The 25794-nt window shown below is 43.0% G+C and overlaps 1 protein-coding gene across 1 annotated transcript; it reads right to left on the reverse strand.

The window, feature by feature from the left end:
• On the reverse strand, positions 1-25097 carry LOC308149970 (uncharacterized protein; the record flags this gene model as incomplete). Its single annotated transcript, XM_080522847.1, has 5 exons — positions 25076-25097; positions 23959-24096; positions 23218-23301; positions 22802-22945; positions 1-336 (listed from the first exon to the last, which is right to left on the reverse strand). The coding sequence occupies exons 2-5, from the start codon at positions 24088-24090 to the stop codon at positions 1-3; spliced, it is 696 nt and encodes a 231-aa protein (XP_080378973.1). The 5' UTR covers positions 24091-24096; positions 25076-25097.
• Positions 25098-25794: the final 697 nt, after the last annotated feature.

Raw genomic sequence — 25794 nt, forward strand, 5'->3', positions numbered from 1 at the left:
CTAGAAGAAATCCAGAAACTTGGAGCAGTGATCAGGGGCTCCTGAGGGGTGGGGGGCATCAGGGGGGCGGAGTAGGCGGTTGATGGTGGAGAACAACGTTCTGGGGTTGTTCAGCTGGTTGAGGGATAAGGCAGTATTGTAGTGGGCTACCAGGCCATCCACCGTGGTGTCGGGGGGAGCCGAGACCATGTGGGTCGCTATCAGTTTGGATAGGGCCGGTGCACTCACAGACATGGTGTTCCTGAACGTGATGGTGCGTTTTGGGTGCTGCCTGGGCAGGGAGACAGGAACAGTGAAGAGGATGGCATGATGGTCGAATACAGCTAGGTCCATGCACTGTAGGCAGGAGGGAGGTGGGCCAGGGGAGCACACCAGATCCAGCGTGTGGCCTCTGGCGTGGGTGGGACCTTAGACATGCTGTGTGATGTTGAAGCAGTCCAGCAGTGACAGGAATTCAGCAGCAAACCTGCAGCTATTGGAGTCCACGTGGATGTTGAAGTCACCGAGCAGAAGTATAGATGGAGACATGGATCAGACAGAGGTGAGGAACTCAGATAGCTCAGGTAGGAAGATGTAGGAAGATGGCCACTGGCAAGAAGACATGCAATTTGATCTCTCACAGTGTTTGTGTGTGTGTGTGTGTGTGTGTGTGTGTGTGTGTGTGTGTGTGTGTGTGTGTGTGTGTGTGTGTGTGTGTGGTAGAGATAAGTGTGTGTGTGGTAGAGATCACACCTTCCCCTTTGATCCTGTCGTAAAACATACAAGGCTCCAGAATAAATCCAATTAGTCTTATCTGATTCCTTATCATCAGGGACCCCTCAACAGACCCTAAACCATGAGGTACTGGCTTTGCATCAGAAAGGGCAAATGGCCAACACCCTAAGGAAGGTTCAGAAAAGGCACTCATACACACACAAAACACTGACAATGGAATCTGTGCACATGATTGACTGATTATTTCACATTAGAAATTCCAACAAATTACCTGTGAATGTATTTCGAATAGTGTGTGTAGTCTTTGCAATTTACTTCATCATCATTATCCTAAATGTGCTATTACAAGTCTTGCAACATTGCTTTATATTGTAATCACTTATTGTGCATGTCTGCCTGTGTGGTCTTTGAAATTCAATAGCTGGAAATAGAATGTTCAGACAAGCCATTTCAGTGTGGTCATTAATTACACGAGAGGTTGAATAGCATTAATCAACGGGCTGATAAAAACACGCATTGTGACTGGCCGAGAGGCCTTCGAAGGAGTGATTTAATAATGATAATGTCACGGTTAAATCACCTCTTATGATATACCAACGCCGCAGTAGATTTGTGTATCACGTCCCTTTGACAGCACTTGTAGTTTTGGGAACTATATTTCTCAGTGCAGGGCAGAAACCACCACAATCTATCATAAAATAAATACTTAATAAGTATTAAGCATTAAGCATTGTTTTCTTGTCAGAATTTTCCGATTTGTGTAACCGTTAAAAAGCAATAATGCGAGGCCGTGACTTATCATCAATATTGTCACCTGGTAGGGGGTTTGAGGGCACTGCATGTCGTGGCTAATAACTCCTAAGAACCCCTAGACCTGACAATATTAACGATGAATCAAGACCTCTCAGGCATTATTGCTTAAATACCCTGCAGTGAGGGGTTTCAGGGTCTTAGTGGGCGGCTGTGGCTCAGGAGGTAGAGCCGGCGTCTAAGGATCGCAAGGTCAGTGGTTCAGCGGTTCTATCCCCGGCTGGCCAAATGTCGAGGTGTCTTTGGGCAAGACACTGAACCGGCACCTTGCATGGTAGCTTGCCGCCATTGATGTGTAAATGTGTATGTGAATGGGTGAATAACAGGCCATTGTAAAGTGCTTTGGAATAAGGCGCTATATAAGTGCAGTCCATTTCTTACAAGTGTGCGTTTTCTTTTACAGATCACAATGAGTCTTTTTTCCGTTTCCACCTATCTTTTTATGTGGACACAATCAGGATGTGGACAGTATCTGGAGTTAATTTCCTTAGGAAATAAAGGTTTCACTGGGCACTTATGTATTGATCAATAGGGGTTTAAACACAGGAAAGAGGATTCAGGCCTATTCTCATTGGGGTGTTAAACGGATCATTTACCCCCAAATCAAAATGTGTCAGTCATCAGGTGGAAGTGTCTAAAAGACACTTTTTAAGACACGTTTTTACCATATGTTACTATACAACCCTGGCATGTCAAACCCCCATTTACTGTACCACAGTCACTATAGGTTTACATCATTAAACCACTGATGGAACTTAGAGAATCATATGTACAATATGTGGCAGTGGCTGGTGATAGGTGCACCAAGTCGGCAACCGTGAAGTCGCTTAAATTGTTAAGTGTTTTTTCCGCCCAATCAATATATTATATTGTATTTCATCTCATTGTAACCTACACAGCATTTTGCACTACTGTTCTACTGCAGTACAACTGGTCCCGCTGTAGTACAACTACCATCACATTATCACTTTATTAGCTTGTTTTACTTTTTTTTTATTACTTACCTTATTTATTTTACTTTATTCTATTATTGTTGATTTTGTCTGCTACAATGCCAATGTCGAAGAACCTGAGCCTAAGAATTGTACTCTTTTGTACCCATACATTGGATGTAATAAAAGCAATTCTGATTCTGATATAACAAACAAAAGCGAGAAGGGGGCACCTTATCCATACAAACTAAGCTACAACATACAAGGCACAGCACTGTCAGCCCTAACTCTCTGCTTCCTACAAGTTAGTTTGGGGATACCAGTCTTGTTTAGGTTTTACAATCTGCATTTTTTAACAAGCTGGCTCACCCACTAATACTACAGTACAGCCAAAGAGGAATAGCCAGTGTTTGTTTGTTTATTTAGATATTTGATTATTAGCCCATTAGGCTAGCCAAACAGTTGTTCTTTGTTGTTAGTTAGCTAGCACAATGTTCTTTCGCTGCTAGTTGACTTGAGGTATACCAACATTCAAATAAGCATATCTTCTTCAACTAATTTCAATATATGACACATCATTTGGAGGCTTACAATCTGCACTTTCATAATCTGTAAAAAACTGAAAAATGATCTTGCCGACTTGGTCCACCTTTCACCACTATCACATATATACAATTCCATTGTCTTGTTTCCACAAACCACTCCTGGTATGATGATGTAGGTGTTTTGTTTCTCATTGGGGCGATGAAGCGCTCTTTAGGACCATTCGGCGAGAACCAGGGGGTTGGCAGGCCTGTGCAGGTGCAGTGCCTGACTACCTGTCCTCTCCAATTTGTGTATGTGCGTGTGTGTGTGTGTGTGTGTGGGTGCGTGTGTGCCTGCTAGTGTGCACATGTAGTACATCTGTGTCTGGGTTTATTTGACTCTGGGTCCACCTGCTATGGGCATCCTCTCCTCTGTGCCTGCTGCATGTATGGAGCACCGTGTAGAGGGCTGTAATTAAAGCGCTGGCTCTGGGGCCGATTCGCTGAGGCACCGGTCGATCAGCCAGCCTTCAGATGCTATTAAGCACAGATGGCAAATTGTTTTCTAGGAATCCTTCCTTCCTTTGTGCTCTCCCACTGTCCGCATGTGGTACTAAGTGCCGGGGTGAGGCAGGGTAATACAGAATCAGGCAGAATGGACTCCCCTTTAATTGCATGGAGAACCAGCACTGTGTGGGATATTGGATTATGGTAAAATCATGAGTCTATCTTTTCAGATGTGACACACTAGCTGAGTTTCAACACACAACACACAACACACACACACACCCCCCCCCACACACACACACACACACACACACACACACACACACACCCACACACTTTGACTATACTAATAGAGGAGCCAGGAGGGTTGGTTTCGCCCCTCCATTCTGAGTAGAGTAGAGCAGGGCTGGGACTGTGCTAGTAATTGATTTTTGCTGCCACACGCTCTAAATGACTGGGATTAGTGGAGTATGAACAAGGCCTATTTATTATTGGGATGCTCATGATTAGCTCTTTACTCAGCTCAGAGGAGCTCATCTAGCTTTCTGTCACTGGGGGGGAAGAGGAGGAAATGTGGCTTCTGGTGTTAGCATTGAGAAATACAACCACAACGAACCAACAACCCTCCTGTCTGATGTTTTTTACGAGTTCATGTTTTTAGTAGAGCTGCCAACTTGGCCAGGTCTTCCTTGTAAAAGTGGGACTTCCTGCTATAATAAAGGGGTTGAATGAGAAGGCCTGGAAGAAGAGACATGAACTACCTGGAAGACAGACATGCTAATGGACTAACTAATGTGAGTGCTAGCATTTCAGAATTAAACTAGCATTGAACGAGCATTGTAGAATTAAACTAGCATTGTAGCATTGAACTAGCATTGTAGAATTAAACAAGCATTGTAGCATTAAACTAGCATTGTAGATTTAAAATCTCTACATTATTGATTTCATAATGGCTAACCACTCAACTTGCACTCGTTTTAAGAATCGGTATGCACCCACATCCTCTTTCCCCACATTGTTCACCATGAATCAGTAACACTGTATTTGTTTTATAATCGAACAGTCTATAAGACTATATCTGAGTCTATAACTATGAGGCTTTTTGGAACTGAGATGTTTATTCTACTACTGTGATGGGAAGAAAAAGGAAAGAATAGGATAAGCATGAATACATTACTGAATGTCAAATGCAGGGGGAAAAAAACAAAAGGGAGGTGGGAGAGAGGAGAAAAAAGGAACAGTAGTGATTTTGCTGGGAGCCACAGCTAATTTCATGCTCTGCATTTTATTTCATTTTATTTTCATGCATCGGCGACCGGCACCACATGCGCACTGAAATGGTCCTACCATAAGCCACTGGGTGCTTAACACATGAGTGTGTGTGCAAGTGAGCGCGAGTGCACACACACACACACACACACACACTCGTGCACTGGAACAGTACCCTATACATAGAGGGGGGGAGAGAGAGAGAGAGAGACATAGAGGGGGAGAGAGAGAGAGAGAGAGAGACATAGAGGGGGAGAGAGAGAGAGAGAGAGAGAGAGACTTGGGTGTCTGATTTGTTCCTTTTTCCCTCTCACTCAGCGACAAGGGGGCTCCTCTGGGGGCTCCTAAATTCTCTCAAAGACCCTACTGTATCATGTTAATAAACCCATCATCATCATGCTGAATGGCATTCATATGGAGATAACACAATCATCATCACCATTTAGGGTATTTCAGAAGCGCTAGATTTTACAACATCCATCTCCACTCTCTGTCCTCCACACCGAGAAACAGTCACTGAGGGAATGCTACTTTCTTTCCTCACATTCAGAGCACTGGAGATACACAAACACTTGACAAAATGATGCATGGTGTTGGCTAATGTTTGTGGACAATGGATTCCCAAGACCAATATTTTCTCATGCTAATCTATCCCTCACTTGCAGGTCTGTCTTCAAGAGTTTCCTGTATTCCTGCACTCTACATTTCAGGTTTCACATTTGTTACCACATAAACATTTAAGGATGGGTTTCGGGTGGGTTCAAACAACAACACATCAGAAAATTTGTTTTTTCAATGAAAGTGTAAAGCTCAAGTAAAACAAGTAAATGAGCCAGTTTAGAATCTAAGTGAAGCGTCCATTCCCACTGCCACCTTTACAAAATGTTGAATATTCACACATATTCACACAAAAAATTACATTCTCACATTTCCTATATTAGTTCACCACAATCACATTTAATTGAGCCTCAACCATGGGATATAATACTACATTTAATATGAGAGGAGGTATATATCTATATTAATCAGATTTGCATAATGAGAACATACCTTAAGGACACAAAAATGCATTGCCCATCCAAGTCAAGTCATTAAATTGGAATGGTGATTTTCTTAGTCATTTGAAAATCAGGTTTCGTTTTGTGTGCTCAGAATACACCTAATTTTCTAGTAATTTAAAGCTAGTGGTGTTATCTACTAACAGCTAAACAGACAAGAAATTGTCTTTACCACTATCAATTGTGCAATCTTGCAGACGTGGGTGGTTTAGATGTGGCGCTCTGTAAACATTTTGCATTATGTAGGAAAACCATGTACATTTTGATTATGCAAACACACAAACAACAGGAAGTGATCGGAATTCATTCAACACAAGTACAATGACAGTAAAAAATAACATACTTGGTAAGCCTCACAAAAACATCTCCTTTATAAAAAAGGTGTATTTATTTAAAAAGGCCATCAATAATGGCCTGCCAGAATGTGTTTGTGTTTACGAAGAATGTGTAATGGACCCTATCCCAACACTATAGTGTTGAATCTCTTTGACATTACCAATCTGATGTGTATGAGCAAGAGCATGTGTGTGTGTGTGTGTGTGTATGTGTGTGTATGTGTGTGTATGTGTGTGTGTGTGTGTGTGTGTGTGTGTGTGTGTGTGTGTGTGTGTATGTGTGTGTGTGTGTGTGTGTGTGTGTGTGTGTGTGTGAGAGAGATAATGTGAGTGTACGGGTTGGACAAGAAGTCCTCACATTGAGAGACAGCTTTCCTCCTGTCCCCTGTGATTTGGTCGCCAACGCCCGTCCATTTGTTTTGTTTGATAGAGTAATTAAAACGTTCAGATTCTGGGTGTTATCAAACAGATGTCTCCGTCATCTCCAACCCCACGGCATGAGTGCTGAAATGAGGTTTATATTATGCAGCTTCGCTCAAGGAAAAGTACTCTTCCTTTGAATGTCGAGATCTGGACAAAAGGCAGTCTGATGCAAAGTCAATGGATCCGATTAAAGATGCCGCTAGTATTTGGCCTAGTTTTTTTTTTTTTAAGTGTTTAAAAATGCAAATTGGGTGATTCTGCAACCTTCTGGATAAAAAGAAAAAAAAGAAAAAACACCCTACAGCATGTTTTAGTCACACATGGTTTGAATAACCATTTGGCAACCTTTTAGTTCTGTACGAAAACATGCCAAAAAGGCAAACATTTCCCACTCTTCCCATCCTTCTCTCCCTCGACAACAGAAAAATGGCTAACTTGAGCTTGTTCACTCTTTCGTGTCAGTTTTTGCTCTTTTCACTAACAGGGTCAAATTCTGTATCTAAGGGTTATCTAAATTACAATAGTTCTGGGTGTAAATGTGTCAAATGGGGGCTAACCAACAACAAATACAAAATGAAACTCCTCTTACCATTATGATAATACAGCTGTCTCCACTTCAAGAGAGAGCAATTTAATATAATATCTCATTACATACTGTCATTCTTTCTGATTCAGTTAGCACAGACGTATGGACCAGTTAGTTACTACAGGCAGAGGGGAAATATGTAGCCCTGAAAGTATCTGGAATAGCAAAAACATGTATTCTTTTTATGTCTAATGTTATATGTTGACCGGTTGATGTTGCCTTTTTCTGCGCTGTTGTGTCTTGTGTATTGGCTGTTGCCATCACATTCCCTCTTTGAGGATCAAGAGATAATCATCTTCTCTGTTGATCTTGTGGCCTTTAGAGTGTTTGTGTCTATCAGCACCATGGCTGTAGTTCCCCTGGGATAAGTTCATGGTCACCTCCAGAGGGAGGTAAGCGAGGACCTCTGTCCCCAGAGAAAGGTCTACTATGTGGGGTTCTACCTACCCATCATCCTCCCTGGACACCCATATGACCTGAGTTAGCCACATGGCTGATCTCTGCCTGGGCCTCTTTATATCGGTGCGTGTGTGTGTGTGTGTGTGTGTGTCACTCACTCGACAGTACAGAAGAAACAAGCTGTGTCCACTTTAGCCTATACTCAGTAGAAAGTACGGACTAATTGAAGCCATGAGCAGTAGGCTAATAAAAGCTCACTTCAAATTGAGCAAGTACTTGGAAAGCCATGATAACTGATGTCACAGATGAATCTCTGGTGTTTTTTTCCAGAAACCTTCAGGCCCAGGACTCTGACCTGGCAAATCATCCAGTACACAGACCCTGAGGTTGAAGACCAAAACATTTAATTCTCCACTAACGGCAATCAGAGTACTTTTATTGGTCCATTTGTGTTAATGGATAGATAGAGGGGCCCGCCATAAGTGCTGGTGAATTTGAACATCAGTCTTATAATGGTTATAGTGGAAGTATTAGCCTAGACGACATGTGCTAAAAGCATTTTAATTAGCTTTCCACAAGCCTATTAATCAATGACGGCAGAGTAATAAAATCAATTAGAAGGTATTGATTATGAAATTAATAATGTCACTCACACAGTAAGCCAGAGTGAAGTTCCTTTCATCCAGCAATACAGACAGCCCTCCGTTGCCCATACACATTGTGCCAGCTAATGTTTGTGTTGCCACTGCCCATGGCAGAGAAGACAAAAATGACAGAAAAATGTAGTATTTATGGGTATTTCTTGAACTGGGCTTGTCAGTGTTCCTCTAAAATGTGCCGGGCAGCCGGGATGCAAATGTTAAATGCTCCAATTTCCCCTGCCAACTCCCTTGAGGATTCCCGCCGCAGACGTGTTTTCCCCCAAGCAGCGCTGCGGAAAGCCCCTGAAGGTCGGGAGTCATGTATCCCCCAATATTTACATATGTCCCTCAGAACGGTCTGAGTTCCAACAATGACAGCGAAGCACCCTTCCTTGCTCGATCTTCCTCTGTGAGACTCAACACTGGCAAGAGGGACTGTGGTCAGTGCTGCCATCTACTGGTGAAGGGTACAAACACCATGTCCAATGCTGTATCCTTTTCGACCAGTTTTCTTTAAATGGTAAATGGACTGCACTTATATAGCGCCTTATTCCAAAGCGCTTTACAATAGCCTCTCATTCACCCATTCACACAAACATTCACACACCAATGGCAGCAAGCTACCATGCAAGGCGGCGGCCTGCCTATTGGGAGTAATTTTGGGGTTCTGTGTCTTGCCCAAGGACACCTCGACACATGGCCAGCCGGTGATCGAACCGCGGACCTTGCAATCATTAGACACCGGCTCTACCTCCTGAGTCACAGCCGCCCCCCTTTAATCCTGATCCTGGGGAGCCACAGTGCGGGATCAGGCTTTTATTCCAGCCCAGTATAAACACACCTCATTGATCAGTTGGTTGATGATTTGTTGAGTTCAATCAGGTATGCTAGTTCTGGGCTGGAAAAAAGCATGTAGATCCCAGTTTTCGAGACCAGGATTGATTGAAACTGCACTATAATTTAAAGACCAAACCAAATCTAAACACATAATGGTATTATTATTTCTTTTTTTAGGTTTACCAGCTATGCATCTGCAAAGGTCTCAACCACTTAAAACACAACCCATAATGAACTCGGCAACAGGGTCATAAACATTGCTTTGAAACAGTGCGAAAAAATGTAACTTTCGCTCCCTAATGAACTGAGCAGCAGTGAAGCCATCCCCCACTATAGCCTGGAGGGGACACACGCCCCCCTCTGGAGACTGCCAATGCACAGTCAATTACAATTCGTTTCCCCTCCAAGCCAAGTCCCCCATCTAATGTTTCTCATTAATAACTGCGGAGGAGAAGCCGATAGGGCAAATAAAAGACTCTCCAATACTCGGTGGAATAAGTCAATCAATTATGGGCCGCAACCACCCATTCACCCAACCCCCATCACTAAGTCAATGGGATCACGTTTATTTAACTAACCAAGGGAGAAAACTTCATTCACTTGGTGCTAGGGCAGATTTGTGCATAGGGACACATCGGCATCTTTATCTCTTTGGAGAACGATTACGGACTACCATCAGATGATTACCAGAGAAAAAGTGGGCAGAAAATTGTTACTTGCGGCACTCAGAGGATTGACTGCTGTCGCCTTACCTGTATAGATGACTCTCAAGGTCACATAGGCTATTTCCTCAAAGACGTTTCATTGTCTGGCATTGTCTATACTATGGACTCTAGAGATGGCTAAATTCACTTTGTGTGTTGTTAGCTCCATTGACTTTAAGACACGTTTTTGCACCAGTGTGAAATGAGTGCTTGCCTCTTCAAAAGGTTTTCATTACTCACATTTCATTCCCCTTACTGTAGATGTTGCAGGTGCACATTTTGGACAGGTTCAAATGCTTAGTAAACGTGTCCCTTAGGGGGATTCAGGAAACAAGCTCTTTGATGTGTACCTAGAAAACACCTGAGATCTAGCAGCAGCAGACAACCGTTGCCAAGAGTCACATTTCTCGGTGGAGGAATCAGCCCAATCAGCTGTGACTTCCTTTGATTTCATTTCAGTGTGAAAGGATGGAGCCCCACTGCATCTTCATATTACTGAGTCGTCCTCAGAGGGATTCAGAGACTCAGCCTACATGATTACCTTTTTAATAGAAGGAAAAAAAAGGTTACCCATCTCAACGCTCTTTCCATTTCAAAAACTCACCCGCCATTATCTTACAGAGGGCATGTTTGTGTTAATGTGGTACATTTTCCATCAGAGCAAGGGGTGATGGGAATGTCTCTACCCTGAGGAGGTGTTGTGCGTGAATTTGCATGATACACGGTGCAGATGTGGGGAGTGAATCAGCGCTTTTTGGAAAAGCCAATCTTCAAAATGTCCGCCTCCAAATCAACCTTATGCTCCTGCCTTTTTTCTTGCACAGCTGTGAAAACACTGGAATCAGCTCCATTTGTCCTTACACTCCATGACATGATCTTATCATTTTATCTCCCTCGCCCATGCAGCCTTTTATTTCTGTAGCCTTTCTGAACGGCACTGATTTTGTGAAGACTAGATCGACAATGAAACATCTGTGTGACTTCTGGCACACTCGTCCCATTTCCTGGTACCCAGGGTGCACCTCGCATCTTGCTACGCCGTAATCAAACATTGCTTCTCTCCCCTCGGCTCCCGTCAAATCACACTTCATCTGATAACAGTTTAGCGTAAATACAGCTCTGTTGCTCTGATAGAAACAGAATAATAAACACAACAGAATAGAATAGGATAGAAAAAAACACACACAAAATCCAAACATCTCCAATTCAATCGGTTATACGAGGAACAGGACAACTGCACCACCACAGCCAGGTGCTGCTAAAAAGCAAATACGTTGACTTGGGCTATGCTTTTCTATATCTATCCTTGGTTTCTGATGTGGGCGACTAATGCCTTCCTCATAGACTTTTAACTCTCTTTCCCCCGAGCATCCAGCACCTCCTCTGCTAACTAATAATGGACCCAATGTGTGCCAGCCTGCAAGGGCATACAGGAGAGCCAAGAATTGCAAGACACAAAAGGCTATAACACACAGAGCCTGCTCTACAAACACACGCAAATCAGTCACAGACTGAACAGAGCAACAGCAGACACACACAACCTTCACAGATCAAAAAAATAAAAAATAAAAACACAAGCACACACCCCCCCCCCACACACACACACACATGCACACACCCCACTACAGTAGCCTATCTGCTATGCATTATTCATCAGGGCTAAGTAAGCTACATTTAATTTCCCAATCAGCTGTTGGCGTCGGTCCGTAATGAGATGCTAATAGCTGAGGAGCCTGAATTCCCAGAGCCAGAGGCCCTCAGAGTGGGAGAGAAAGTGTTTAGGATTGCATAATCAGCCCCAGATAAGTGTATATCTGCATCGGGCAGCTCTCCACTTTGTTTTTCCCCTTTTGGTGTTTGTGTTGATGTGTGGGCTATTCTTCTGTGTCTTATTATCAGCAGAGTCAGCAAGGGACTGGGACTGGGCTAAGGGAACATGAAGAGTGTTTGTGTGTGTTTGTTCCGTTAAACCGTCCCTGAATTTAACCGCGGTTTACGGTTTTACTGTGGGATTCAAAATCACAACCTAGGGCTTTGACAGAGCTACCAATTTCAAATGATGAATTTGTGACAGTGGCTGGTGAAAGGTGGATCAAAGCCCTATCCTTTCCATGAACCTGCTCGAACACTTTCCACAAGCAGTGCTGAAAAATGTGCTTAAAAAAAAGAAATAAAAACAGCGCTAAAAAACTTTGTGTCTATCATAAATGTGCTTACAGCAGCATCATAGCTATCGAATAGCAAGGTCTGTGTTTACTTGATGAGAGTTGTTCCTGTGAATGTGAACGCTCGCCAACGATTAATAGTTCATTGTCCTAGTGACATTTACAGAGATCAGATGTATTGTATGTATTTATATTTTGGCCCCAACTAACTGTCAAAGTCAGATAATAGATGGGCCTTATTTCAGGGTTGATTCACACCTGTAATTTGGTCCGATTCAGACTGGTCTGATTCATAATATGTTACAATGTTGCACTTGGATCTGGTTCGATTCGTGTTCACACTGCAATCTTGACAGAGCAAACGATCGTCAGGTCTGCTGTGGTTCTGAATACGCCATCAACATCACGCGCTTGCTAACAGTTTTGTGATTGGTCAGAATTTGCAGTGTGTCAATCAACTTTTGTTGATTCTCTATTCTCATTTTCTGTTAAAACAAAACAGAATAATCGTGGCCAGGGGGGTATTCCATCAACGACGCTAAAAATAAATCTAGACTTATTTTGATAAATCTCGCAAGATTTACGAAAAAGCCAGCATTATTTTTGACAACTCTCGCGAGACTTATGAAAATAAGCCTGGATTTTCCTTTATACGACGTTAATGGAATACCCCCCAGGTTGTCAGTTTACCATCGATGTCTAATGTTCACATGCATTGTTAATGAGACAGATTATACAGCTATTGGCATGAGTGTAAACACCTTGCAAGCCGATTTATCTTAACATGTGGGCGTGGTCATCATGAAATGTCTTTTGGAGTCAGATATAACGTAATGTTAAGTTGTGACCACTTGTAATGACTTTGTTCGATCATGTCCATGACTGTTAGAAATAATAATTGGGAATAAATCGATGTGTTATGTTTGACCCGTCATCTATTTTCAGTGTTTTATTTTCATAATACATAGTGTGTTTGACAATCAAAAGGTGATTGTGTGTTGAAGTTTCGAGGTGCAGGGTACAACAATTGAGTTGTATTCGGTTTGTGGGTAACGTGCGTTCTCAGTGCAAACAAATCGCTCCGTGGAGCTATGGCAAGCGGACTGAGACCACCCTCTCTGGTTGATTTGCTCCGGAACAGAGTGGGATTGCTGTGTTCACATGCCCAAACCAACCAAATTATGGGGGAAACGCTCCCTGATTCGGACCAACAAGCTAGGTGTGAATCTACTCTCTCACACACACACACACACACACACACACACACACACATCACTTCAAGAATAAACAGTCAGCGGAGTGAGAGTACTGCCATGGGGCCTCATATCCTAGACTCCAATCATGCTTTCTTGACAAAAACATTAGCCTAAAAGATGCATTTTCAGCACCATATAATGACTTTCCACATCTCAGCACTTCCAATGAATATATATTAATTACCTCAGATTAATCTTATCTGAATAGTGTCGGTTTACACACACACACACACACACACACACACACACACACACACACACACACACACACACACACACACACACTGTATAATTGGATATTTCCCCATGGGAGGCAGGTATAGGAGAAGGTCAGCCTCAAGCCACTGGTGTGTTTACACACTCAAGTCTTTGATTGATATTCAGCATTGATTTCCACTTATGGGTTCTTCAAAAGCCCTTCTCGGCCCCTGGTGGACACCGCTGTTAGTTTTGTGATGTAGGAACACAGTACATCACAGGCTAAACAACACTCTATAGGGAGGAGGCTGGGGTTTGTTAGCTACGGAACTTTAGCTAACTTATTTAATATTTAGTAACATGTAAGCAGTGGGTCCACCGTATTTCATATTACTGAGAAGGAAAAAAAAAGTTGCCAGAAGCAGGATTTGAAGCCATGCCTCCAGATGAGATTGCAACCTGAACCCAGCAACTTAGACCACTCAGCCAACCTGACTTTGTGTTTGCTGACGGAGGTTCTGTAATGGAATCGTAAACTGACTTCAGTCTAAGGTCTGTAGTTCTAATATGTATATATCTTGGTAATATGATTAATTTGCGTACAATCTTTTTTAACATGTTACGTTTTCCAAATTAACCATGATCGTTAACATTGACAGCCCTAATATACGTATACGTATATATATATATATATATATATATATATATATATATATATATACGTATATATATATATACTGTATATATCAGTGGAGGCTCCTCCATAGAGGTGGAGGAGGCCTGGCCTCCCCAATAATTTGAGAGAAGAGAGATTTAAAAAAGCAATAATTATATATTTTTTATTTTTTTAGTTTTTTAGTTAACAAAAAACATATTTACATTTTTTAAATATTAATATTATTTCCGTTTTGTTCATAAATCTGAATTTTTCCATGGCTAAAACCCAATATTGCAATTGTAAAGCACCTACAGGCCAGAATCCCTATCCGTTTGTATTGAGGGAGGCCAGGCCTCCCCCAGGAAAGTGGTTTCTCATAGAAGTCAATGTAATGCAATTTTTTGCATGGCAATATGTGATTGGCCAAATCACTGAAAATGGGTGGGCAAGGGAGGCCTGGCCTCACCATGCATTGAGTCCAGGGCTGAAAGATTGAAATTTTTTGTTCGTCCAATCACATGAAGCCATTTTGAGAATTCGCCAGTCACTTCAGTCAAAGAAACACTCGCCATAGTGGCTACGAGTGTCCTATCAACTTGTCCTTTGCAGGACACGTCTAGAACACCCATGGCTATTATCCCTGAAAATGGCCAAATACTTTTGCTTAAAATGACCTCGGAAGTCGGCGAGATTCTGGCGCGATTTATACATCGAATAGGTAGACAACATTTAGGATTTATTGAACAATTTTATTTTTAATGTAGTCAATTTCGTTTTTCCAAAAATTGGCCTCCTCAATTCTGGAGGTCACCAGCCTCCACTGATATATATATATATACACACACACACACACACACACACACACACACACACACACACACACACACACACTTTGGGGGCTCAATTTTGAGCACAGAAAATGTATGAATCGATCCTGCATATGCTCTGTTTTGCAGTGAAAGAAAGAGAGCAGGTGAGAGAGATCTAACCTGTATGCTGGTAGGAGCATCTCTGTCCTTCCACGTGTGAGAAACCCTGCTGTTCTCTCATAGACTGACTCCATGTGCCCAACACAGTGCCATTGACTTGCTTTACCGCATGGAGACTGACAAATCATACCTGGCACAGGTGAGGAATGGTCAGATATGTAAGAATAAACAGGCTTCATGGTAATGTTTTGGCAGAAGGTAGGCACAGAGGTAGGCCGCTGGTTCGATCCCCACCCCTGGACGGTGCCGGGTGTCACCTGCTGGTGACTGGAGGGTGGCTGGCATCGTAGCTAAGGTGCCTACACTGCTTTTTGTGTAGGCTTCTTTTTTTTTTTTGGGAGCAAGGCACTTAACCACTAATTGCTCCAGGAGCCGCTGACGTGAGCTGACCCTGTGCCCAGAACTTGCAGTGCATGTGTGTCATTTCCATGACATCAATAAAGTGTCCTACTTCTTCGTCTTCTTCTTTTCTTGAGGGAGCTACATGGGCCTAAAAATTCCCATTAGATGGTGTGTGAAATGTTAATAAAACTTGTTAAAACCCATGATAAATGAAGGGGTCTTGAAATATGCCCATGCTAATGAGAATCAGAATGGGAAACCTCCCATGTGACCTTGGTCTCTCTTTACTAGACTTTGGTCATTAATCTCAATGAACAATGGCTGCCATTTTGGAGAAATTCTGCTACACTCATAAAAGTGTGGGAGTGAGCTCAACAGTTAAAATCACGTTGATTATGTGGGCAGGGCAGGGTAAGATAGGTGTTTGTGTGTGTGTGTGTGTGTGTGTGTGTGTGTCTCTACCCAGGGCCGAGTGTTTTCACGTGCCAAAGTGAATACATTTGACATTTCTTCTACTGAATACCAGTTGCCATTTTCTTTGGATTCCAGGACCATGGACAACACTACTGCAGTTACTCAACCATGACTGTAGCAAGCAGAGAGGGTCACTAAAGGCATCTTCTTCCTTCTCCATAGGAAGCTATTGCCCTCTCTCCTGATCCAGAGGTATAAGACAGACAGACAGACAGAGACAAACACACACACACACACACACACACACACACACACACAGAGAGTGTGCTTGTGCTATCTTAAAAGTGGGGGAAGATGGAGTACTCAATGAAGAGAGGGATGAGCCTCTCTGATTTACCTTTAAATACACAAACACGAAAACAGAGGCACGTGCACACCCACGCACCTGCCCACGCACCCGCCCATCCATCCAACCAACCACCCACCCACACACAACACACACACACACCCCCACACACCTGTGTTGCAGGCAGCAGCATCCAGTAGCGAGCACCAGGGCCTGTGCACCTCTGCCGGTGTAGCTACACTCCTCCAGAGGAGCAGCTGGTGCCTAGTCATCCCTGAACAACTGCAGGTCACACACACACAGCATGGGGCCAGAGAGACCTACACACATGCACACGTCACGCGTGCACACACACACGTACACAGACATACACACACACACACACACACACACAGACACAGACACAGACACAAACGTACAAAACCATTTCACAGAACTTTTCCAAGAATAACGCACGGTTTAACCTAGGCTATATGCCCTTCAGCTCAGATATTCGCAGAACAGAAATCCTTGAATCACATCCTGCCTGCATCCCAAACAACAGACATGCCACCTAAACATATCTCCTGCTTGGGAAATACCCAACAATTTCAGGCAACGTGGCTGCCTGCAGGCATGACAGTGGCAGGGGAACAGAACTCAACAGCACCCACGCACTGACACACACACTTGGCCCAGCCACAGCTGAACATGCCAGGCCTGTCATCCCCACCATATGCTTACACAGAGGCACACTTTAAAAAGCGAGTGACAGGCTATCAAATGAAGGAAGTGTAAATGTCAGAGAGAGAGAGAGAGAGAGAGAGAGAGAAAAGCAATCCAAATGTTCTGAGTTGAAACATTGTGCCGGGATTTGGCTTGAATTGTCCCCCAGCAGCTTGTATGGGGGGCCCCACTGCCACACACACGCACATTTCTAATTGCTAAATTGTGATTTATCCCACAGTGGTCCCCTCAGTCCAGAGGAGTAGTGAGTGACACAGGCCCAAGTCAGGACCTTCCTTCCTAAAGCACACGCGCACACCACACACACACACACACACATTGTATACAACAAAGGGCGTTATTCTTCTTCAAACTCACCTTAAAAAACCACATTAGAGGAAAACAAACAGAAGAGTTTAAAGCTAATAACTGTAAATGCCAGCTAAAATTATTTCTGCCATTTCCACTGTTGTTTTAAAAAGGTCAATCCCCGAGCCCAGGCAGGTACTCTCAGCCGACCCGCGCTCCAAAAGGTCAAAGTTTCTCACCTGCACTGCGAAAAACATTACGCTGAGGGGGGTGTTGTTCACTCAGTGAAGGGCGGGTGGGGGGGGGTGGACACTGAAGAGCACAGTTCAACATGGCCACTGTGTGGGTGCACAGAGCAATAGGGCATGCACATGCACACACACACACACGACATACACACACAATCATCACACACACACAATCATCACACACACACACACACACACACACACACAGAGCACAGTTCAACATGGCCACTGTGTGGGTGCACAGAGCAATAGGGCATGCACATGCACACACACACACACACACACAGACAGACACAGACACACACACACACACACACACACACACACACACACACACACACACAGTACAGAGCGCCCTGGGCCCTCTGGTCAAGCCTGGCTACACACCCTGATTAGAAATAATGCAGGACTCTTGATTTAATACAGAGAGGAGGTTTGCTTGGTAATTATTATGAAGCCATGAAGGTGAGGCTGTAGCACCGTGGCTCAAGGCTTGTTTAGCATCATTATGCTGTTGATTGTTCTGCGTTATAAAGTTCCCTCAATAGAGGATGGCAGGGATAACCGGATAGATGATTACTTTGTAAATGCTGACCTGTGTGCACTCTCTCCTCAGCCTAGACCAGGGGAGGCTGGTGGAGGTAGAAATCGGTGGATGGGCTCATTGTAATGCACATTAAGAGGAATGGTATCAAACACTACATGTGCATTACAACTGCCTCGACTCCCTGTCACGACTGCCCCATGCGGCTGCTCGGGTAGCGATCCTGCCGTGGTAGCAGAGGTGAGTTTGCCTTCCAGGTGTTGTTGTGTAGCTGTTGTGAGCTCTTGTGTATGATCACATCAGACGTTGTGTAGCTGCATTAGCACTCCCCGACTCCGAGGTGTATGTGTGTGTGTGTGTGTGTGTCTCGTCGTAACCGATCCGTGTGGCTGCTCAGTTAATGACCTCTAGGTTCCACACTGTTAGCCCCCCCTTCCCTCTTGTCTCGCCCTACCTTTCTCTCTGTGGACGAGGAGGCCAGCTGCTCTCTGCCTCCCTGAAGAGGTTTGCTCAAAAGCCACTTAGCCGACGAGCACTTAGCCACCATGCTCATCAAAGGTTGCCTGGGTGAAATGAGGGGCCATTTGCTGCCAATTAGTGCCTCATGCAGTGATCCGGGGAGTGTTTTTGTGCCTTGTGGATGAGGTCGGAAATATTTGTGTTTGAGTGGCGGGATGTGCTTGTTTGAAGTTTTCATAAATCATAAGCTATAGGCTAGTTTTTTACAGACATCAAAGGTCATCTTCAATTTGAGCATGGTCCAAAACAAAATTCCAGCTTCCTTAATGAGTGCTTGACTGTTATGAGGTAGTATTATTTATTTATTTTTACCATGCTTTCATTGTGTTGTATGCTAACCTTTTTTTGTGGGGTCTGAATAACTACTGTTATTTTGTATCAGCAGGCTATTTGGTTAAGATAAACAAGTAGATATACTTTCTGTACAGACTGGTTGTCCTTGATAATACATTAATTTCATTTGTATGTAGTTATGTCCATTGTTATTTCGTCCCGTAGGTAGTTTCCCCTCGCAATGTTCAATGGCACCACACCAGTGTTCATTCTACCCTGTCTGAAGTCTGTTAAGTCACCGTCTCAGTCACCGTCTCGGTCCCAGTCCCTCAGCTTGGGCTTTTTCACGGATCAGAAGTCAATACTCGGTGGTGTGAGATGGCAAAATGGCTGTCCTTGTGGGGGTGAGAGAGAGGGTGGAGGTGAGGGGAGTAGGCAAGAGATAGAGTATGAGTGAGAGAGTGTGTGTGTGAGAGTGTGAGAAAGGAAGAGAGAGAATCATTTCCCCAACAGCTTGAGCCTGACGCAGGCCCTCTCGACAGACCCTTAACCCGGCACTGAATGCTCCTGATGGGTAGTCGATCGATGCGACAGGGCACTAGGTGTGAAGGCGCGAGTAAAAACTGTTTTTACTGCCGTGTCACTGTGGCCCAGGGGCAATTTGGGATAAATAACATTTTTTTTAAAACAGCAGCCAAGTCAGCAGTTTGGGGATGCAGGGAGAGGCAGGGAGAGGCAGGAGAGACAGCGATGACTGTTATCTTCAGGGTTTTTTACAAAATGTCCTCCAGAGATTTACAGTGACACCACTAGTTTTTTTAGAGTCAGTTCAAAAGGCTCTTGTCAAGCTTGGCTTTTTGCTTACTCTGAGTCAGTAAATGGTGTATTGAGCTGATGGGTGTTGAGTCTGTCAGTTCAACACTATTTACAAATAGGTAGTGCTTTAACATCTTCATCTGCATTATCTTTTGATTGAGATGCTTTGCTTCAAAAGCAGACAAACAAGTTGTTAAATCTATTTTAGCCCAGTGGAGAGGATTGACTGACCAACAATATTTATTGGCATGAAAACATTTTGCCAATTTCATTTCATACAGGTATCAATGGTTCCATTTTACAAATAGGCCTATTTAACACATTTCAATGCCATAAATTATGAAAAAGATAATGACTGTAAGAGAAACACAACAGTCACAAAAGACATTTTCATAATCTAGCATTATAAATCGTAGTATTTGCTCGAAAAGGTGTTGCTGCAACACACACAGCGAGAATGGACAACTGAAGGAGGAATTCATTTTTTGCGGATATTAATACATATTGATTTATTTTTTTGTTTTTAGTTGTCCGTCGGACAACTGCAGGAGGAAGTCCAGTTGTTCGAACATAAAATGTACTTGTCCCGGACAAGCTTTAATGTTGAGCCCTGCTTTACCAATGGACTTCAAGAATGGATGACCATCTGTGTTTGAGCCTCCCAAAACACTTTAGTGACTGTGGGGGGGGGGGGCGCGCACTCTCTCTCTCTCTCTCTCTCTCTCTCTCTCTCTCTCTCTCTCTCTCTCTCTCTCTCTCTCTCTCTCTCTCTCTCTCTCTCTCTCTCTCTCTCTCTCTCTCTCTCTCTCTCTCTCTCTCTCTCTCTCTCTCTCTCTCTCTCTCTCTCTCTCTCTCTCTCTCTCTCACTCTCTCTCTCTCTCTCTCTCTCTCTCTCCCCTGATAGATGATATCGGTGCATGCAGACTGAAGAGCGAAAACCCAAAGAGCGAGTGGGAGGGGAGCAAAAAAGAGCAAAAAAGAGTGAATATAGAAATCTAAGAGAGGCCTGGTATGGGTCAGGTATCTGGAGTGGCAGAATTGAACTAAGTGTTCACTGTGGCTTTCTCCTCTCCCTTTAAGCGCTTGCTGTTATCCTTGTGCTCCAACACTCCCGACACTCAATTCACCCCCGACACAACCGCACACTCCTTCCTTTCAGAAAGAAAAAAACCTTTCATGCTCTAGCCTTCTGTAATTTCACCATTTGCAAAAAAATGTTTTAAAAAAGAGAAGAGTTCAAAGGACTTATCAAAATGTGAGCTGCTGAGCACTGCGTCTTTGGAAAGAGGCTTTAGAAAGTGGATCAATGCTGCAAATCTGTGGTGCAACTGAACTCTGTGTCTCTCTGGGGGAAAAAAGGAGTTCTGATTTTGAATGACCCCCGTCAAACCTCACCTGTGGCCTCCCGCTGCGCTGTTTTCCTTTCTCAGAGTGTTTGATCCACGTTGAGAGCGAGTGCTAGACTCAAAACAAAATACATCACAGCGGAATCATAGGTCCTCTTGGCAGAAAACGGATATAAATGTTGCTCCAAAGCTCTGATAGTTTTTTAGTTTAATGATGCCTTTAATGTTTTAATTTAGGGGAGTAGGATTAATGTGATCGTAGACCTGTGCTTGAGGGAAGGGTTGGGCGGTTATACGGTTATACCTTAAACCGCATTTTTTTTAAATAGCATTTGTCAATACCGTCATAAATTGCTATAAACGCCTTAAGAGTGTTTGGCCAGCACCACTGTCTGTGTGGTTGAAGATGCTATGAAAGTGACAGAACTTTTGGTAAACAATGTAATTTGTCTAATAAATAACCTGTCAAAAAAGACAGTCATGTGACAGCTTTTCCTCAGAACGGAGATTAGAAAAAGATATGGTGAGTACAAGCGAGAAAACACTGCTGCAATTTGGAAGCATTTCGGGTTCCGACCGAATGACAATGGCGAGCCAGCAAATCTTGATGAGGCTGTGTGCTGTGCAATGTATGCATTTGCATGAAGAAGGTGATAGCTAAAGAGGAGCGATCAGAATCAGAGATGACTGCCTATTGTTGTCTGTGATGGGTGGTATTTATTGTTATTTTGTTATTATTTGATAAGCCTACTGGATGCTATAGGGTGTGCATTTAATTTAATTTATTTGTACTGCATTGTAGCCCATAGATTTGTTGTTAATTTCATTTGGTTTGGTTGACAGACACTGGAGAATGAATGCCATGTCCTTGCACTATTCTTTATTTAGGCCTATAGGCTACCCGCTGTATTTGCACTCAAGCTTTATATTTGTAGCTTTATAGACGTTGTTAATGTTGTTAAAGTTTGCTATTCTGTTTCTGATGTTGTTCAGAGAATAAAACTGGAACTTGTATCACATTTTTGTTGTGTGAAAATAATAATGATACAGTACCTGATACGGTAAACCGCGGTTATATTTTGGGACGGTTTAACAGAAAATTCAATACCGGCCAATCCTACTTGAGGACGACTTTTACCTTGTGCCCAGTGCCAGTCCGAGGCACGGTGAAGACAACAGAAGCTGAGAGAGAGGCACGTCTATGAACACAAAAACAGGAGCTGGAGTTGCTAGCTACAGTATAGGCTAGGTCTATATCCCATGGTGATAGTGGTGCCAGTATACAGGAATAAATGGTAGGCCAGGCCCAAGGTCTTTGTAGTACCTGTATTTCTTATTTAATGTGAATATAAGGAAGGGTTGCGGAAATGAGTATTGAACAAGGCTAGAGAAAGTTATCAGTTTCAATACTGCCGTGGTATGTTATGAATTAGGATAAGCAGAGAAGCCTGTCAGTGTCACTACCACATCACACACACACACACACACACACACACACACACACACATGCACACCTGCCATATTCCTCCTGTTATATCTATTACAACGCTAGCACCTGGTAATCCAAGGCTCATGTCAGGGCATAACAGTACTCAGAGGGACATACAGTAGCTTCTAGTAAAAAAAAAAGTAAAACATTGTGTGTGTAAGACTAATATGAGTACTGAAGATGAATTAGGCCTACTTCACAGCATTTCTTGACAGTACAGTGGCCTGCGTAAGTAATGGGGTAGTGAAGTATTTTTTCTTCTTTTGACACTGTACTCCAAAAGTATGGATTTTAAATCAAACAATTGCTATGACCTTAAAGTACAGATTGTCACACTTTTTTGTTCACCATTCACAAATTACAACACTTTTTCAGAACACCAAAAGTTCTCATGGGACAGAGTCATATAATTAAATTAAGCCCTCATGCATAGTATTTGGCCGACAATCCTTTGCATGCGATAACTGCCTGAAGTCTGTGATCCATTGACCCCACCGGACGCTGGGTATCTTCTCTGATGATGCTCTGCCAGGCCTGTACTGCTGCTACCGTCAGTTGTTGTTTGTTTGGAGGTCGTTTTGGCTAAATTCTTATCATCAGAAAATGAAATGGATGTTCAATTGGATTTTAATTTGAAGATAGACTTGGCCAGTCAAGATCATTTCACTTTTGGACCTAGTTGCTCGGGCAGTATGTTTTGGGTCATTGTCTTACCATGAAGTGACATCCAATAGATTTGGAGCCATTTGCTTGTACTCAAGCAGACAGATGTTTCTGTACACCTCAGAATACATTCTGCTAATGCCATTTGATCTTGTTTGGCAAAGCAGTGAAAACTGGTAGAGAAGGGAAATGCCTTACCTGGGACTTGAGCGCTGAGTACTCCTCTGTGCCGTGCTCCACGTTCTTGAAAGACGTGAGGTAGTCATAGCTGATGACTGCCGTCTACAAGAAATAAACAGGATTTAGTCATTTATTGAGAGGGTCAGTGGCTTAATAGCCTCATTCTCTGGGCTTTGATCCGCTAGCGTCTCAAAGCCTGGTAAGACCTCTTTAATGTTCGGAGTTTCCTTCCCGGGAAGGTATCAGTCAGTTAACTCCTTGTGTAAATCATGATAAGTTGGAGGTGGGCCATGGAAACAGGTTTGAAAAAATGTCTTGGATATCTTAATATTTTTATTTGGTCAATTACTGTTTCATCTGGTTTCATCCTTTTTCCTTGCTATCACTACTTACCACTACTGAGGTATGTAAACAGAAAAGCACGCTGAAGAAGCAGAAGTTAGACAGAATGGATGTGGAGAACACTTTCCCAAAAGAAAGTGGGCTTATATCTGTTTTTGCCAGATTAGTGGCTAATGCCGACAGTATACAAATCAGCTAGTGAGAGCAGTTCATTGTGCAGTGATTTTCCCTGCCAAGAGACATGAAGTAGTGCTATTCCCCTAGCCAACCAAAACATTGCTTATGGTAAGCTAGCGTTAAGCACTTTGCTGTGAGCTCTAGTGTTGTTGGAAAATTAAAGATCGACCATTAATTTGGTATGTAAAAAACAATGCCCCACCAAGCCGCTGTTCAGCATTAAGTGTGATGATGACTCACTGTGGCTGCGGCCCTTCCGAACCGTACAACGCTGATGTCGCTGGGGTCCACCTGCCTCTTGTAGAAGTAGAATCCTGAGGAGGCGAACAATGCCGTTGCAACAGAGGACACTTTCAGTAGCCGTCCAGCCATGGGGGGCTATGGGGGAAAACATATGTTAGATTAGGAAAAATTACAGATTAAAGCTGTTAAAAAGATTATATTTATAACACAGGAAATAATGGAGTTATGATCACAGCTAGCTGTCTCCAAGATTGTCAATGTCCATGGGGTTGGGTAACATCAAATGTGCATTCCTTTGACAGCCTCCAAACCTCATGTAGGCCTACCATACACCCTTGTAAGTTATGGCTGCAGCATCACTGTTTATAAGGTAAGTGACATTCTAATGTAAAAAATGCCGAAAGTGTTTTCATCTGAAGCATAGCATCTATCACTTTTTTCACTTCATTTCACATTGTTGTGGGGTTGGTGTATCTGTATGACTTAATTAACTAGAGTGGGATTGTCTCTAAACAATCTAAACAAAGACACTGTGTTATCAGCCTACCAGCTAGCATTGCTGTATCTCAAAGTAGCACAATATTCTTCAAACACTGTCTACCAAGCATAGCCTACTACAGTAAAGTGACAGCACCAGCATATCCCCTGACCCTAACAGCCAGCATGCATCTCGATAGGTGGTATCGACAAAACACCAGCTGACGTCATGAGCTTGACATTCGACAGCCAAACGGCTCTAGGGTCTGACAAGCACGTAGATTGTTTAGAATAACGACATGGCTGGCTATAGCTAGCTAACGGTAATAAATCAATGTGCCCGTTATAATAATGTCACGAGTGGATGTTACAGATAGAAACTGCAGCACAGGACACATGACAGTCAGTCCAGTGGCTGAGCAGTCATGCAAGAACAAGGGTTATGCAACATTGAATAGGCTCTATACGTTGTGTAACATGGAAGGACAGCAGCCTATGTTTCAAACGAACATGTTTGCTAAGCGCAATATATAGTGTAAGTACTAAAGGAGAGCTGATAACCTTTATGGAAGATGTGTTTTTATAGCTTTATCAAGCACTCGCGTGCTTTGCTGCATGCGTGCTGTCTCTCACTCACCGGTTTCGTGCTTCGACCTCTCAACTCGTGTTCCTTGTTTGTGTTTTCATTCTGTTGACGCGCGGAGAGTTATGGGCGATGTAGTCTTTCGTAGAGAACACATTGAACATGTCCATATGCGTTTTAATGGTACAGTACACTAATACAAATAATGAATGTATCTTATTTTATATACGCCTATTTCACAGATAACGTTTGTTTTCGTGGACATCGCCTCTTTTAGCTACCTCTAGAGTTTAATTAATACTACATAAACGCAAACCCCTAGATTACGTCAAAAGCAGACTGCCAAATACAGAAGACAGTAGTTGAGACAGCTGTTTTCTGCCATAGAGCTCGAATGGCTAGAATAGATTGTCAAGACAAGAAACCATATACAATTATAGTATTTACATTGCTTTCTCAAGAAGATTCAAATTAAGATTTGTAACATTTTGTCAACTATCCTGATATTGGCTATCTATTGCTCATATTTAAATCATGAAGCCTACCCGCCATAGCCTGTTTTGTTAGGCTAATCTTTGTTTGATTGATTGAAAACCTTTATTGTCCCCAATGGGGAAATTTTGTTGTCATTATCAAAATGTTCATTATCATGAACTACAGCGAATTCAGGTCACTAATATAAGTGTAACATTTCTGCATTATTTAACTGTTTAAGATGTGCTAAGTGAACTTAATCAGGAATATTAGCCTGACACATACACAATACTATTCTT

This window comes from Nansenia antarctica (genome assembly GCF_963989245.1).
Source record: "Nansenia antarctica genome assembly, chromosome: 1".
NCBI classification, from domain to species: domain Eukaryota; kingdom Metazoa; phylum Chordata; class Actinopteri; order Argentiniformes; family Microstomatidae; genus Nansenia; species Nansenia antarctica.